The 17,778-nt window shown below is 42.8% G+C and overlaps 1 protein-coding gene across 1 annotated transcript; it reads right to left on the bottom strand.

Moving 5' to 3' along the window:
- Positions 1 to 1,182: 1,182 nt before the first annotated feature.
- FBXO3 (F-box protein 3) lies at positions 1,183 to 14,720 on the bottom strand. Its single transcript, XM_050335227.1, has 11 exons — positions 14,570 to 14,720; positions 11,958 to 12,047; positions 11,010 to 11,173; positions 9,384 to 9,498; positions 7,680 to 7,884; positions 6,899 to 6,944; positions 5,401 to 5,485; positions 4,428 to 4,550; positions 3,860 to 3,975; positions 3,290 to 3,480; positions 1,183 to 2,298 (listed from the first exon to the last, which is right to left on the bottom strand). Exons 1-10 carry the CDS (start codon positions 14,701 to 14,703, stop codon positions 3,293 to 3,295), a joined length of 1,266 nt encoding a protein of 421 aa, XP_050191184.1. The 5' UTR covers positions 14,704 to 14,720; the 3' UTR covers positions 1,183 to 2,298; positions 3,290 to 3,292.
- Between the last annotated feature and the right edge of the window lie 3,058 nt (positions 14,721 to 17,778).

Here is a 17,778-nt window from a genome sequence, read left to right as displayed (position 1 = left end):
CAGTGACCACAGGAAGAATTTGGCAGCTGGATGCACTGTGTGGTGGGTGTTACACCTGCCCAAAACCTGCAGGATCTCTCAATCCTCTCCTGCTGCTCAGTGAAGATTCTGACAGCCCAGCAGTGCTGAGGAAAATCCCCACCTCCTTGTTTTCCTCAACTGTCTTGGCTGCTGTTTTTCTCTTCACGTTGATCCTGGGATTCTGTGATTCACACCTCCCTGGCAGTGCCTTCAGTTCTGGGTGGGGTGGGGAGAGCCTCTGCCTTCAGCCCCGCCCCAGCTGCACATCCTGAAGAGCTACAACGCTTTGGGCAGCTCCGGGTGAATCCCCCTGTGCTAAAATAGCTGCCTGGAGCAGAGACATAACCTTCTCCCTGTCACAAACACCAACTGTTCGGGGCAGTAACAGCAACCTGCCACTTCCCTGCTTCCCTCCTCGCTCCACGGACACTCCTGGCCACCAGCAGAGGCCTCACAGCCTGGCACTGCGGCTGAGAACAGCACTGTCCTGTACCGTGACCTCTCCCACAGACAGCAATTGTTACAGCTCATCTGTGACCCAAGGGGAACCACTCCCTAAAAAGAAGAAAAAAAAAGAGTGAAATTGCCAAGGGTTGGCAGTGTTTGTGTCCCATGCCCTTCAGCTGATTCCACTGAACTAGAACATACAGATTCTGGTAGGAATCCTCCCAGGAAAAGCCTCCAGCCATGAGGGTTATCTTGTCCCTAAAAAGACACAACAGTCTGATAGCCCTGGAGAAAGTTACAGCCCCACTAAAACCCTTTTTCACTGATCCTTAATGAAATTTCTGTGAAAAAGCATCAGACCACAAACACCACATCTTCCCCTCCCAAGTGACAACGGCAGCGTTTTGGAACTGCTGCAGCAATTGTCACTCCTGTGAGGAACAGCACGAGTTGGGTTTGCCTCTCCAGATGCTCCCCCGAGTGCCTGTTGGAGGGATCACACCGATCTCTACCCTGGGGGAGTGTGTGTGGCACTTCAGAAAGCAGAGCACAGGGAGAGTCCCATACCTGGACTTGCAAAAAAACCCTGCAATTAGTCAATAATGGAAACTTTGAGCTGGAACCACAATGTTTTCCCCCTCACAGGAGCCTGTCACATTCTGCCTGTCACATAATTATTGCCCAAGTCTTGGCAAGAACAGTCTCATGCAGACCTTGAGAGTGAAGGAGGCAGTTAAATTGTTTATTAACGACAACAGAAATAAAGTTAAATTGATAAAGCAAACAGATACTTCTTTAAATATAAAGTTTCTAGTCTAGTGTTCTGTCAGGCTCCCCTCTTTCTTTTCTTTTTTTCTTTTTTCTTTTTATTTTGTAGTTACAAAAATCCAGAGGATTTAGGGAAATATACTTAACATAAATTGGTCATCTACAACAACAGCAAACATTTTATAAAGAAAAAAAAACTCAAAATGTATTTACAAATCCATCCTTTGTAGTCATTGCGAAGTTTCTTGGTTAACAAGTAACAGATTTATGCATGGTCACTACATTCCCAGAGGCATTATCCAACCAGAGTCACTTAGCATAAAATTAAGCTGACAACAGATTGTCTAAAAATAAGGCCAGTTTCACTCCTAATTTATGCACCAGAATTTTCTGCTATTCCTATGTTGATTAAAAAAAAAAAATAGCATAAGAGCACCTAAACTCACCCGAATGGGATATACAGACCAAACTTCAAGTTTCATTCTTAGTTATTCAGAGCAGACACTCAAGAGAAAGGACAATAAGATACAGCTTTTTTGCCATCTTGTCTATTGCTGATTTTTAAATGCTTGTACAAAAACAAACCCCCCATACCCTATTTGCAGTATGATCATAAATAGGCAATAGTTTAAAAATGTAAGATATGATTACCTTGGACTATCAAGCTGTTTCACACTTCAGAAGAAAGTGGACAAAGCCCAAACACCTTCCTCTTCCTTTCCCTCCCTTTGTCCCCTCCCTCCACTCCCGTTTCCAAACCAGGGAAAAAGAAGCTATACTCTAATGGATCTTGGAACTGGCACCAACATTCATGCTAGTTGTCCTGATGTGCAACAGAGAGTTCATTTACAAGAGTCAGAAATATTCTTATGCACTAGCCCCAAAGACTTCAGCTCCAGAAGCATTCCAGAAACAGTTTGTTTGGGAAAAATCCCATCAGGTACGATGTGGGCAGTGCCCAGAGGGCTCAGGAATGTCCAGCACCCTGGGTCGATCTTCAGAGTCATCAGTGGCTGTGGAATCTTCATCTTCATCCACTGCAGGCTCATTAGGATTTGTTTCCTAATAGAAAATACACCCATGGTTTAATTAAAACCTCCTCTTCCAGTTATAAGAAAGCACCAACAACTGCCTAGAAAAATCTGATCTGCAGTATCACACTGATGAACTGAAGCAGACATTGTGATCCATGTCCTAAAAGCAGCTCCTTACAATTGCTAAGTTTAATTTGCAAAAGAGATCGTCCTACCAAGTTACTTGACTTTTAACTCAGCAAGTCTCCATCGAGTTTCATCATTCCACACCTGCCACTGTGTAAACCCCAATTCAGTATTTCAGCTCTACTCATTTTCTTGGTGGCTTGTTGCCTTTTATTCATTTTAAAAACGAAAGGATCATTGCTACCTTTAAAACACAGGTAGAGCAACAGAGAAAAGCAAGTTATTTTTGCAGTCAGCTGAAGGGAAGGAGGTTTCAGCTCCCAAAACTATGAACAAGAGTTGTCATTTGCCTGTTAGAAGCACGACATCTGCTGGCACCTCCCGTTAGAGCCACTGGGAACGAGCGCCTCAAATCCTGGGATAAACCTGAGAAAGTGCACAGTGCCTACCCCTGAGGAAAGACTCAGGGCTTGCACAAAAACTAGGGATAAAATACATCAAGGAGTCTTCTCAACATGTGCAAGGAAAGGGAGAAATAATACAATTAACTTGCAATCTCCAAACTAAAATTGCATTATAATTTACAGCAAGTGAAGCACTTTGGTGATTTGCAAAGTCCCTTTATGAAATGCACTTTCAGCAAGAACTAATGAACATCACACAGACTGTACAGCCTTTAAACTGCCATTAACTGGAACTCATCTGAAAAAAGCTCATCTAAAACAGATGAATGTGGTCCTACAGACCACACTTCCAAGATCCTTTCAAGAAAGAACCTTTTAAAGAACTCTGAAACCCAAACAGCTCCTGCAATATTATGTTTGTAGGTAAAATATCTGAACTATCATTCGTGGTCTGTCTGGAGCTATTTTGAAAACTGCATCTCCACTTACCATTCATGCTGTAGACACCTTGAATGTTGGACACACCATATGGAATCTGGGAATCGTGACATTAAAGAATCTGTCCTTGTAGTAGAGGCAATGGAAGGTGTAATAGCCCTCCATGTACCCAGATGTTGTGGAAAACGTGGTACAGCTGGTGTATTCATAGACTCTCCCTGGACTGATAATTGGAAACTCCCCTGTTGGTAAAATATTAAATCCAAATGGTAAGGACTGAAGTAGAACTACAATTTAGCAATTTGCTAAAGCACTTGCACTCCACAACATATTCAGGCCACTCGTTTTATATTCCAGGGGATGCATAAATGACTTTCAGCAATTACTGATGTTCAAAAAAAAACCTGTCTGAAGAGCAGTTAAGTAGCAGGGTGTTCAGATATCCCTTACCAAACAGCTTTAAAGCCCAACCAGACGTATGCGTATCTTTTTCCCCCAAGCGACAAAATGATTTTGATCCAAACAGTAAAACTCCTACCCTGACCAACAGCTAATTCCAGAATTGTCACAGTAAGGACATTACTCTCTCTGTTGGGTTAGGAAACGCAATCTTTCACTTACCAACCACTCCAGGACCTTGGACTTCGTCCACGTCCCCTTTGGCATTGGTTATTCTCCAGTAGCGGCTGTCCAGCTGACAGGCCTTCTCAGGAAGGGCATCTTTGGACATTTCAATCCTAGAAACCAAAGGACAACAGTGGTTACAAAACTACTTTCACACACTTCAGGAATGCTTTAAGTGTTCTTGGGATCTCAAAAAAAAAAACCCACTAAGGGGTTACTAAAGCAACCTGACTCAGTTGGCAGGATCCATCTCCATGCCCCCTGCAGGGGATCCTGCCAACTGAGTCAGGTTACTTTAGCCCCTGCTCTGTTATTTACCCCTTTCTAAATCACAAGAGCTGCTTGCAACTTCCTTCCCCTCCACCCCACTGTGCTTTTCCAATTACCACCTTAGCAGGTAATGATTTAGAGCCTTTTATATCAAAGTACAGCATGTTGGGCACATCCTATTCATTTTAGAACTGTTTTGAATGCTGGGTATAAATTTTGCAACAACTGATGCTTTGAAGATTCCATAGATCTATCCTCTGTTAAAAGAAATAATTCAATTTTATTCCAGTTTTACCTGATTCTGTAAGTGAAGAAATAATGTGGTGGATGCACAGAACTGAGTTCAGGAAGAAAAGAGGTGGACACAGACACAGTAATATCTTCTGTGGTAGCAACACAGTCTTTATCATGCACATACCTACAGAGAGGAAAACATTAACTCTGCAAGCAGCTCTGCACACTCAATACAGAAAAACAGACATGGAAAGCCATTAGTTAAGTACTAATAAGAACACTGTGATGCTAAGTTAAATGCAATTTTTAACCTTTCATTAAGCAGTAAAATAAAGGATGGGTGTGTGCAGTGCCTTCATGTTGTGTAATTCCTCATCACCTAAGAAGCTGTGCTTCTCTTTCTAACTCCATTAACACTTGTACTAAGTTTGGTGCATTGTTTGATCTGAAGTCAATGAAAACACATGTGTTTAATATGGTTGTGTCATTGTGCTATTCAAAAAACAAAACCTAGAAACTCTAACAGCAAATTAATTTACAGATCAAGAACTTGGTTCTACAGCATCCCAGTTCGACAGAATTAAGGTTCTTGATTGTATTTAGAAGAAATTGCAAGTGCAAGAAGATTCTCACACCAGGTCAAGTCCTGTTTATTACATATTCAACAGTGTCATTTTAAAGACCAGCTCGCTGAAACAATTGGTTTTGTAGTAACTCAGAGCAGTCCTGTAACAGCAGCACACTCATGGCACACAGAATAAAAATCATGCTGTTCACTAAACTTCAGATCACTTATAATGCAAAATTCTGGTCCCATTAATGTGAAGTTGTAAGCTCTGAAGTTTCTGCTTAAAAAAATAAAGTTGCTTTAAGCATTCTGTTTTAAGGCTTTATTTTCAGGGAGTTTCATGTGCTTTTTCCTCTCTCCACCATCAGCTTTTGTCTCAAATACCAAAAACTACTTGGAAAGAGGTCAGAATTCTAGAAGCAGCATCAAAACCTTGCATGGAGGTTGTAAATGCCAGTCACAATACCTGAAAATCTGGTCTCTGATGATGGGATAACCTCCAGTTACAACTTTGTTTACATAGGATGTAAACCATTCCAGGTAGGATGTACCTACATGCCAAAGGAAAAAAGCATTCGTAAGGACAGGCAAATGTACCACTGAGCACTTAACAGTAAATACCTCAAGGAAAAAGCTTAAAGCTTTATTTTTATAACAAACTCTCAGACTTCCTTAGATGAGTCAGTCAGTATTCCAGTTCATCCTACCAACAAGGATAATTTGGAGGAACCAACCAAGAATTAGGAGTTGAGAGTGCATACTCCAGAAATGACACAGCCAGCAAACAATCCCTTCACTATAATACTTTCACATTATGATCACGGTCTTATCATTTGGTTTCCATATGAATAGTTTCTAAAAAACATGCCAGCCAGAGGTAGAATTTCCTCTGCTTAAAAAGAGTGATAAGTCATAGACACACTTCACATCCCTGCTACAAGGCCAGAAGACTAAGGCTGCGTGTCCTTCCAAAGAGCCTGGGATTTTCATACACTGGGAGCCATTGTCTGAGAGCAGCCTCTCATCCACCCACAGCCATGCTTTTGGAACAGCTCGATTGCCAAGCAGACACTCAAGCTGTCACATTTAACTCTCAAACAGAGCTTCACACACAAAATTTCTCAGCCATAAATCTTCCAAGCATTGCAATACAGAGCTCTATAGAAGAGTTCAACTGTTTGTTAGATTTGTTATTCATAAGTGGATTTAAGCTGAAATACCAGCAAATGATTACCCTCACCTTCACTGCTGTGTTATCAGTGCTCCCACTCCTGTTAGATGAAGTGCACCAACCACTTCTTCCTTTGAGCACAAGCTCTGTGTGCTGTCCTTTGCCCTTCTGGAAGTCTAAGGGACTCCATGTTTATTATCCTGCTTTCTACCAGTAATCCACAAAATGCAAACCTTGTGTGAGAAATTGGATCAATTCACCTGCCACCTTCAAGAGAAATGCTGTGTGTGAAGCTTCTCCTCCACCCTGTGGTAAGCCCAGATTAACCCTTCCAGCCCAGTGGAATACTTAGAAACTGGACCATCCCACAGGCAGCAACACCTAAAAAGGTTTCCTCAAATCGATGTGGCTAAGAGTTTGACTCCCTTCTACCCAAGGGACAGCACTGCCCAGTGGGGCTTCTCACTGTAATAAGAAATGTGCAAGGCTAAATTTTGGTATTAATTTTGGTGACACTTGTTACATGTCTCCTTTGCCACTGAAAGGAATTAAATTACAACTACCAGATTTTTTTCAGCGTCTCACCTGGTTGCAAAAACTACTTGGGAAAAAAAAAAGAAATTAAAATCTTTCTCTCCACTTGGGTGTTGTATTTAATAAGTGCTGACATCACCCCATAATGGCTAACAGAGGTTTTGCTCACCCTGTTAGACAGGTTAGAAAGTGACTGGTTTGTATAGAAGGCACACAGAAGGACAAGTTTTAATAGAAAATTTTTTATCTCAAGTGTTACCTGTAATGAACATAACAATAGCAGATGGATTTCGAGCCATTTGGTCCTAAAAGGGAAAGTTTAAGGATGTATTAGAAAGAGAGTATTGGACTTACAAGATTCAAATTCATATACACAGTTCTATTTAACATAGGGAACACTTTCCCAATATTCACTAAACCTGAATTCTTAACACAGCAGGGCTGTGCACAGATGAAGCAAAACAGAAGTGTTTGAGGAATCTTCCGAGTTCCCAAGCAGCACCAGAAGGTTAAAATACTTGGCATAATAAAAAGGAGGATCTTAACATTCTTCAAGTGATCCACTGTCAAACAATCCCTAGAAATGTTATTGCTACCTGCTTTGAAAACAAATGGCCACAAACTCAAGAGCAGGATGAAGATCCCTTTCTTTTTTACAGGAACCATCCTTTACACAGCCCACTTTCTTTTGAGGGGAATGGGTGGTGGAAGGGAAGCCACCAGGTCTTTTCTTCCTTTCAGAAACAGGGAGTATAAATCTGTATATATATATACACACACCTGCCACAAACTGAGCAAATTAAATTGATGCCTTCCAATAACAATGAATCTTGTCCACCATCATGACCTACAGAAACTGCTACAGCCATTAACAACTTAATGTCAATGATAATCAGATGGTAGCTCAGGGGCAAACTAATAATCATCTCTTAGTGTTCACTTTCTGCTACACAAAATATTTCAGACACCCAGTAACATGCAAAGGGGCATCATCAATCATTAGCAAAGTACACTGGCAAGTACAAATAGATGTTCCTTACTGGACACTGGTAGAAGATCTCGTATTTATTCCGTCCCTCCACACTCTCCAGGGCCATGTACTGGCTCAGGCCAGTGTGGATGCAGAAGGTGAGGGGCAGGCACTGCTTCAGCCCCAGCCTCTGCTGGAACCCCCCAGCTGCTGTGTCGATGTCCAGCAGGTCCTCAGAGCGGTAGTGGTTGGACAGGGCCATGCTTCCCATCAGACTGGAAACAGCAAGAACAGGGCAGATAAATTCACAAGGCAGAGTTGTAATCTTCTGGGAAATATAACAACAGCCAGTGATCTGTATCTCCAGTTTTGTACAAGTTCATTTCGATACTATCAAAGCATCCACGATGGTTCCATGTAATAATCAATGCCAAGCTGCTACAGGAACAGTCAGGGATCAAAATTACCCTGAGCAAGGTGGTCTGTGCTTCAGAGAAAAGGCTGAGAAGCAAAATAACCACCGAGTCAGAGAGATGATAATTTCACTATAAACCTAAGGCGTGCAGACACAACTAAACAGACATACAAGGCAGGAGTAAGATAAGATTCATCAACATGACATGGCAAGGCCATCAACTGTCTAATATTTAACGAGCTTTATGTAAGCATCACAGCAAAGGACAGGATTTTTTACTTGCTTTTGACAGTAAGAAAGAGATGTTGAAACAGTAAAAGCAGTCTGTCCTCTCATACATAAAAGAAGTAAATAAGCATTTGGAAAAAAGTAATGCTAATTGGAAAGGCGTAGAGGATTAGGAATGGAGGGGAGCACTGGAAGCTAAGGCTAATGTTGGTAGGAATGCTGGGCTACATGAGAGCCAGCGTGCAAATAAAAAACCAAAGCAACCTCCACTCAGTGTAAGAATGATCAAAAACGGCAACAGGATCAAACTGATAACTCCAAGGGCAGTGCACTGGGCAAAAGAAGAGTACACAGGTCTGCAGTGTACAGCTCCACACCCACACTCCCTGCTGAGAACACCACGGAAAGGCAAATTAGATGCAAACCCCTGCAGATGCTGAGCTTTCAGTGGAGTTATGAAAGCAGTGACTCAGGTGCAAGCTGCCACATGTCAGTGTGCCATAGGCTGATCCCATCTGGGGCAACAGGTTCCATTCCTCTTTCTCCTTACAGAGTCACGCCTGGAATTAGCACGTTCTGCCAACGTCCAAACACAGACACCTGGAGCATCTGACAATGACAATTGCTTCTATTTCTGATTTATGCTGAAACTGCATAAAACAGTTTGCAGAACTGACATTTTCATTCTACTTAATATGACTAACTGGTTTGAAAGTTATTCCCTAGCCATTTTAAAGGAAAAAAAAATATTAAAGAATGAAGTCTGAGGAGTGCAAGAGGCTAATTTACTTCTGTAATCCAAAGCAAAACTTCAGGGAAGCAACTTGCAGTGGGATGATTAAAAGCGTAACAGCTGGAAGTTTGAGTTACTGAAAAAAATCAAAAGGGTTTCACTAGGAAAAAGGGAAGTTTAGGAGTAACTGGAGCAATGAGAAATCTACCCTGCGTTTTCAGTTACTTCCAAGATTAGAAGGCAGCCTTCTGGAAGCGTCACTCAAGTGGTGACTCAGTGACAATCCATTTAAATGCTTCATTTATCCTGTTCAGGAGCCATTTTACCTCATTAATAAACAAGGTGTCCCAGAAATGCAACAGGAATGAATAACTCTGTGAGCAGTTTCCTCTCCTTACCCAGGCACAACCAACTTCTGCCCGTTGTGGATGCGGAAGGAACACCGATAATCATCCGGGAGCTTGCAGCGTATCTGTGCTTCCACAGCATCCAGGTCTTCCTCCCTCACACTCTCTGGGGACAGAAGAAATGCTATTTCAAGTATTTCCGACACAAAGCGTGGCATTTGTAAATGCCTTGATCAAAAGAACACAGAGTCAAGTCAATATGTGGTGACTTTATCATGTGCTGAGTGGCACAGGATGAATATGACATAAATTTGGAAGGGAGATGATGACATAAACTGATTATTTAAGACAGCCCCAATCTCCAGCCAGTGAAATCTCAACAGGCCTGGCTTCAGCACAAAGTATTTATAAAGTGAAAAGAACCTTTTCCCCAGAATTTGTCATGAGCTGAGCCCCAGTTACAACTTTCAGGCAATATTGATTTTACCCTTTCATCATTCCCTCTCAGTTTCCAGTTCAATCAGTAGCACAGAAATGTTGGCTGCAGCCACCATTCATATGGAATTTGAAGCAATGAGTTTTAAAAAGGGGATTTTCATATCAAAACCAGAAAGGGGTGGAGAGTAACTGTTCTTACACCATGCAGGTTTCCACACCCTCACTCCTAGCAAAATTCAACTGGGTGGCCTGTGTGGTCTGTTCCAGTCAAGGTCTGTTTGGCAATCTTTTTAAACCCTTTTTGTATTCATTAACTGTTTCATTTATAGGATACAATTTAACAATTCATTGAAACAATATCCCTTACAAAGGGCATTAAAAAGGTTTTATCTGAAAGGTTTATCTAAAAAGCTCTTATCTAAAACCTGCCATGGCTCTACAAAGTGTGGAAATTGATAATTTTAATTTATTTTTTACTTTCTGTAGACAAAGAAAAGCTTCATTGCACCAAGCTCCTTAGGAGGGATTTTGAAAGTAAAACTGGTAAAATCTGTTTATTTCAACACCTCCAACTTTCTATTTTAGTAACAAAATATCTGACTGACAATACCTGAGTGAAGCCTCAAACCACCCCTCCGCAAAAACGTAAAGAAAATATTAAGTTCTAAGCATATTCTAATATCACAAATATTTAGCAAAACTTAGGAATCCAGCACTATCCAGCAAGCCAAGAAAATTCAAGATTTAAAAAGGAAAAAGATAATTGTGAAATTAAGAGACAAATTAAGGTTAAATCAAACATCTTGGACTAAAAGCCAACTTCATACAGAAAACTGAGCAGTTAAAAATTTAAAAGCCTTTTTTGCCCCTATACCAGAAAAGCTCAAACTCAGCTGTAGCTGTGTAAGATTCATGACCCAGAACACTGGAAGTTCTTCAAGTCTTAAAATACAAACTGAAATTGAAAATAGAATCTTAAGGGGGGGGGGGGGAAGGAAAAACTATTGTTTGAACATAGTGAAAACTACAGGGAAACAAACAAACAAACAACTTCCTTTTTGTTTAGGTTCATGTCTGGTTTCGTGTGACTGTGTCGTAATTAGGTGTTAAGAAAACCTCCCACATAAAATGAGAGTAATAACGGTGAGTAATGGGATTACTACTCTCCAAAATATCAACCAAAATATCCACCCTAGAAAGCAGAGACAGGGCTGGGTGACCCGGCGGGTGTGGCTGCACCTTTCAGGGAGCCGATCATGCGGGGACAGCGCTGCCCCAGGTACTGCTCCAGGTCGTCCCACGCCTTCTTCAGGGTGGCATAGTACTGGATGTACCTCCCCAGGTCCGAGTAGGTGCTGATGAAGATGGATTTCCAGCTCTCCTTCCGGCGGCTTTTCTCCTCTCTAAGTGGGCACAAAGGGAATAAGTTCAGTACCGGTCTGAAAAGCTCGTGTTTCAAACTGAAGGAGCTGGGATTTGTTATTTGGCAGGAATATTAACCCGGGAACATTTTGTGCCACGTGAAGCTACACAAACTCAATTAATTCCAGCATCTATTCAACAGCAAGCTGGAACCAAATTAGGAAACATTTGGGGTACTTAGGGGAAAATTTGGAAACAATGCTCCTTTACAGAGAGTGCCTTTTAAACAGAGTCTGTATAATAGTGAATTCTGGAACTGGTGAATAGTTAATTCACAGCACATTTCACACACACACTTTTTATCTACTGCATTAGTCACAAACTACTTTATTACCCACTAAGAAGGATTAAGGAGCAAACCAGAGAGTTAGATGAGAACTCATTGACTTTCCAGATCAGTGCACATTCTTAGGGAATTCCTGTATATTCCATTTTCCTCACAGGCTATGGGAATTCAGGCTGTCAAAAAAGTGCTGACTAACATCTGACTGAGGATGTTTGCCTCCAAATTGTTGCAGCCCTTGCATCTCTCTGTTAGGATATATTCCAGCTCCTCACTCCAATGCTGAAGCTACAAGATTTAGCACACCTTCACACACTTAAATAAAAATGTAACAACTGAGAAGTCTCCACATCAACTCTTCTCTGTCCGCTCATAAAACGTTTTAACCCTCACATGTTCATGAAGCTTTTTTACATAATTTATCATGTTTCATTAGAAATTCATTTTTATAGAAAAAAAAGGTTTTAAGCAACCCTACTTACTCTGACATAAGCCAGTATTTCTTGCAGTGTCTTTTCCACAATGGATCATGGCTTGACAGCTGATTCAGTCTTCGATTTAAATAGCAGCAACTATAAATATAAAATCATTACATTTGATTGCAGAAGAGCAGCAAAACAAACAGAGATAAACACTGAGCAGTGCATTACACAATGCATTCCCCTGAAATAAATGCAGAGTTTGAAAGCCAGCTAGCTGGCCTTTTAGAGCTGTGCTTACAGTGGTTAAAAGTCTTCAGTAGAGCTGTGTAAGTCATGAACTACTTTCCTACAAAGTGATTTTGTAAAGCAGGTCATCCCGTAGACATACACCACTATAAACACTGCCTGAAAGATCCCAGCATGACTCCACCCTTCCAGCAGCCAGCAATCCAGCAGCACTGGCTGGCTAGGATTTCAGTCCCTTTCTTACCTGGATCCTCAGGCTCTACCTTATCTTTCCCACGGTAAGCTACAGAAACTATACAGTTGAAATGTTACAAAGTTACTCCCCACTTTGAGGTGTTTAAACAACAAACTTCTCGACCAGAAAAAAAGACAGACATCGGAAAAATAAAAAGGATGACAGACCTGGAAATAAGTACTGCGATGTCACCCTAATGAAAACCAGGTACCAGCTCTTGCCGTTGCACTGCTGCTTCAGAAAGTTAAAAGAATCACATCCTGCACTACAAAGCACTACTGCAAGTGAAATAATAAACCCCCTGTATATATAGGCCTAAAACAGTCCTCAGAAATCATTTAAGGTGATCCTGGCTTGATGCACTTGAGCTGAATTATCGGCTAAACTTTGAAGAACCTCCCCCAAAGATACCACCAGTTTAGCTGAGGCACCATCACTTCCTCTGGTACCTTGTGAATGCATGTGAATGGCTGCAATTAACATCGAAATACACAAATGAGGCTACCAAACTTAAGTTTTTAGTTACTGCTCTTTGGGGTTTTGTCAGTGTAGAACAGAAACTGGTACATAATGAGATAAAGATGACTCTCAGTCTTATCTTTTATAAGTAAAATCAGCCAAAGTCCACAGCTGGTCAAAGCATCTTGCAATAAGAATACAGAATTATTCATATTCACCCGTTCAAGACGTCTTTTTTCCTCCCTCATATCCACTATAAGCTGTTTAAACTAGAACTGTATTTCAAAATCAACCTCCAAGTGATTCTCCTGCATGTACTGAAATTATCCTCTGCATCCTCAACAACACAAACACATTCACTTCAACCCCTGACATTTGGCTATGTAAGAACTTCATTCATGACACGGGGACTTTTTATATTTACATGTTTTATTTTTATATTTATATTATATATGGGGTGTGGGGAAAAGAAATATCTTAAAGTCAAAGCCCTTGCAAAAATCTGTTATGTTGGTGTTTATCAATCAAGCCTGTAATTTCTGGAAGGAAAGAAGCTAGGGAGGCATCAACAGGATCATGTGGCTTAAAATGTGATAAAAGTGCAATTAAAGCCATTCTCACTAATTACATAAACAACAGAAAAGCTGAGAGGTGACCAAATATTTAAGGGCTACCACCAGATTTACCAGCTAGTGGAATAGAGGGAAACCGTAGCGTTTGCAATGCTAACTAAATGTAAACCTAGAGATTTCCTCAATTAACACTTTGAGTGCTAGAGCCATTTATGCAAAACTGCCATTACTGACCTTATTTATAAGACACCTACCCAGTATTTAGCTATCATTGCATAGCAAAACCCATCTTATTTTGTTAAATACATAACAGAAATTCTAGTTCCTTTACTACATTTACCATTAGCAACTACGACCAGACCATCCATAACAACTGTTAAGAGTTTTTGTTACACTTTTGTTACACTCTTTTTTTTGTGTCTTTATCCTATTTTATTTATAATTATTCTTCCCTCCTTGATTGAACAGCGATTTCAATCACTGCAGTTCACCGGTGGGGTTTCACCTAAAGCCACGCTCTCATCTTCCCTGTGTGAGCCACAGCTCCTCCAAGCAGCACCTGCAACTTTCGTCCCCTGAAAAGTCACCCGATTAATTTCGTTTGGTCTCCCTTCAAACAGCAGCTCGTTCGCACGATGGAATACATGTACTGGCAGCAAGACCACCCTTTGTCTGCCCACGGATACACAGGAGTTTTAGGGGGGGGGAAATTATTGATTTCCCAAATTCAGTTATTGGTTCGCTTAGGTACAAACAAAGCCAACACATAAAAAAAAAAAAAAAAAAAAGCAAAATCGCAAACTGGTTTGGGTTGAAAGGGACCTCAAAGAGCCCGGAATTCCCACCCTGCCGTGGGCAGGGACACCATCCACGATCCCACGGTGCTTTAAACCCTTCCAACCCGGCCTGCAGCACTGCCACGGATGGGGCAGCCACAGCTTCCCCGGGCAATCTGTGACAGTGCCTTACACCCTCTCAGTAAAAGGCAACACATCAACTTGTCTAAAAATAAAAAAAAAAAAAAAAAAAAGGAAAAACGGGGGAAAGCCCGCAGCTGCTGGAAGGGTCCTCGGGCCGTGTTCGCCGCAGGAAGCCGAACCCCTTTCCCCACCCAGCCTCGGGAGCACCGTGGCCACGCCAGCCCCGCGGGCCGCCCGTACCTCACCAGATCCCGGTAGTCGAGGAAGCTGAGGATGAGGAGCAGCGGGTCGGTGGGGAGCAGCTCCAGGCTCAGCGCTGCGGGCGGCTCCATGGCCGGCTCCATGGCCGGCTCCGCGTCCGCCGGCGCCGCCATCTTGGGACAGTGCCGGGTTCGCACCGCCCATCGCGGCACGGCCCGGGCAGCGCCCCCTGGGGGCGGCGGCGCCTCGGCCTCAGCCGCAGCCGCCTCGGCCTCAGCCGCAGCCGCCTCAGCTCGGCCCGCGGCCCGGCGGGATCGGAGCACCCGGCCCGGCTGCGGGGCTGCGGGGCGGGCAGGGTCCGGTGCAACCCCGCCTCCGGCCCCAGTGCCGCCTCGGTGGTTAAACGTGTCATAAAATCATAGAATCACAGGGTTTGGAAAGGGCTTCAAAGATCATCTTGTTCTCTGCCATGGGCAGGGATACCTTCCACGAGACCGGGTTGCTCCAAGCCCTGTCCAGCCTGCGTTTGAATGCTGACAGGGTTTGGGTATCCACAGTTTCCCTGGGCACCCTGTGCCAGTGTCTCTCCACCCGCACAGGGAAGAATCTCTTCCTCGTATGTAACCTAAATTTCCACTCCTTCATCCTGTGCCCATTACTCCTTGTCCAGTCACTACAGTTCCTGACAAAGGGTCCCTCCCCAGCTTGTCTGGAGGTCCCTTTCAGATGCTGAGAGGTTGCTCTGAGGTCTCCACGCAAACTTCTCCAGGCTGGTCATGCCAAACTTTCTCAGCCTGTCTCCATAGGAGAGGTGCTCCAGTCCTCTTATCGACTCCATGGCCTCCCCTGAACCTGCTCCAATAGTTCTGTACCCTTCTTACGCTGGGGACACCAGAACTGGACACTATTCTCCAGGTCGGATCTCACGAGAGCAAAGGGGGAAAATCCTCTTCTTCAGCCTTGGGGCGCAGGCCAGGATCCCACTGGCTTTCCAAGCTGTGAGCTCACCCTGCTGGCTCATGTTTTCATCAGTTTTTCATCAGCCCTCACCCCCAAGTCCTTCTCCACAGGGTTGCTCTCCATCTCTTCTCTGCCCAGCCTGTGTGTCTGAGATTGCCACCACTCAGGTGTAGGACCTTGTTGAAGTTTGTCCCATAGGGCTGCTTGGCTCACACAGAGCCCCAGCACTGTGGGGAGCTGAGACCACCAGGGTTTTGGTGCTCTGTGCCCTGGTGCTGCTCAGCCCTCGCTGACTGTGCCAGTCTGTGAGCCCTGGGCAGGTGTCTCCATATCCTCAGGAACCCCAGATGGTGTCTGGCTCCTGTGGTTTGGGTACTGGCAGGAGCCCAGCTTACCAGTCTGGGGCTTAACAGATGCACACAAAGCTGTGCTTTCCTTCTAATGAGTATTAAGAGATCAAGTGTCTTAATTTGCTTTCCTGAAACAGAAAAAATTATCTGTGTTCAGTGGAGTACTTGGACCACTGAATTTTCACGTGGATATGTTCTTGTAGGATCAGACCATGGGGATCCCTGAAAGATGAGGGGGAACCAACTGCTTCCAACAGGAAATTGTTTGCAATTGCTTTGAAGTTTCTGTTTACCAAAGGGACAGGAATTAGTAGGAGGTGTTGGGGTTGTGCACCCAAGAGAACTTAAGAGCCCCTACCAGTGCCTAAAGGGGATCCAAGACAGCTGGAGAGGGACTTTGGACAAGGGCCTGGAGTGAAAGGACAAGGAGGAATGGCTTCAAACAAAAAAAAAGTGCATCTTAAGGGTATATATGGATCCCATTTTATATGAAAAAAATCACATGATGTGTGACAGCTGCAGCAAAAATAGAAGTTGCTCTTTTACGTCCCTCACTTTTAGTGAGCTTGTTCTGATTTGAGAGAAAGACTTGTTTCTACTGCATGATTTACATCTACTAATCCTTTTTCTCTGTCTTCTTTTTCAGGTAACAGTAGGATTTATGAAACAGTTCATTGTCCTAGCAACACCCCTTAAATAAGAGCTGAAAAGGAACAAGCTGGTGGTTATGACCTTATAACTGTAAAGTTCCCTATAGAGAAGAAAGTACAGTAATAAAAGTATATTTAAAATGTTACTAAAATGCTATTAATTGTGTTTGTCCTTGGGTTTGTGGTCCATGAAGATCTAAAAATGCAGAGCCAAGAGAAGGTCTATAATCTTTATCTCCATTAGGTTTTGCCAAAGGATTGATCCAAAGCCTGGAGAGTTTTGCTTCTGATACTTGCATAGATCTGAGGTGTTACTCGAGGGTTTAGCACTTGACTTTCCTAAAGGATCTCCTAACAAGTGTGAAAAACACATAGTGAAAGAGAAATATCTGTTCCTGAGACAGAAGAAAACATTAATAAAAAGCAACCAATCACCCAAAACCCACAAAACCAAAATCAAATATAAACCCACTTAGAATTGCCATATTTTGATCTTGTGCCCACATCAGCCTTTGCATTCAGCATCACGTACCTGACAGCTGCACAAAGTAACACCAGGAAGTCATCATGGAATTTTTCCAGCTCACTCTAGACATAAAGGTTCTTTTCCACTTTAATAATCAGAGCCTAATTTTTCTTCCATTATCACCAGCCATAGAGCCCAAATGGCCAAAGAGATCAGAGGTGCTGCTCGGGCTGAAAATTTCTCAGATTGCTGCGTGCATCCCATGTTTAATCTTTGAAGGATGATGAGGCTTTTAGCATCCTTCAGTTATTTTTACTTATTGAAAACCTAGTGAAATTAAACACTAGGAGTCTTCACCACTGGCCGCTGAATGTCTCTTGAAATTCAACTGATGTGCTAAGGTTTGTGGGCAGGGAGTGGTCTGCTTTTCACATCAGCTTCTTAGTGCTCTAAATGGACAATAATAAGTGGGCAAAACTGAGACTTTGAGGGGAGTAGGCAGCTTGGGGAATTGGCAGTAAGCAAGAAGGTGAGGTCCAGAAAATTTGGATTGTTATTATACTGTTATTATTGGGTTTGTTCTTTACTGTGGCAAAGATGCAATAAGGTCAGGGCTTTATAGGACCAACAAGGCAGTGACCTTTCCTTGGAAATCTGATCATCTCAAATTACCTGGAACACAAGGAGTGGCTGTAACAAAGAGCATGGAAGGAGTAAGGTAAGCAAATTAAAAATGGGAGCTGTGGGGTCATCCAGTGACTCCAGTGAATCACATGTAGATATCAAGAGTTCAGCAGTCCTTTGAAAAGTAGGGAATTTACG

Source organism: Myiozetetes cayanensis, unplaced genomic scaffold (assembly GCF_022539395.1).
Source record: "Myiozetetes cayanensis isolate MyiCay16 unplaced genomic scaffold, myiCay2020 scf6-25, whole genome shotgun sequence".
NCBI classification, from domain to species: Eukaryota; Metazoa; Chordata; class Aves; order Passeriformes; family Tyrannidae; genus Myiozetetes; species Myiozetetes cayanensis.
Note: the sequence above shows the minus strand (reverse complement) of the source record. Positions and strands in the feature narration are given on the sequence as shown.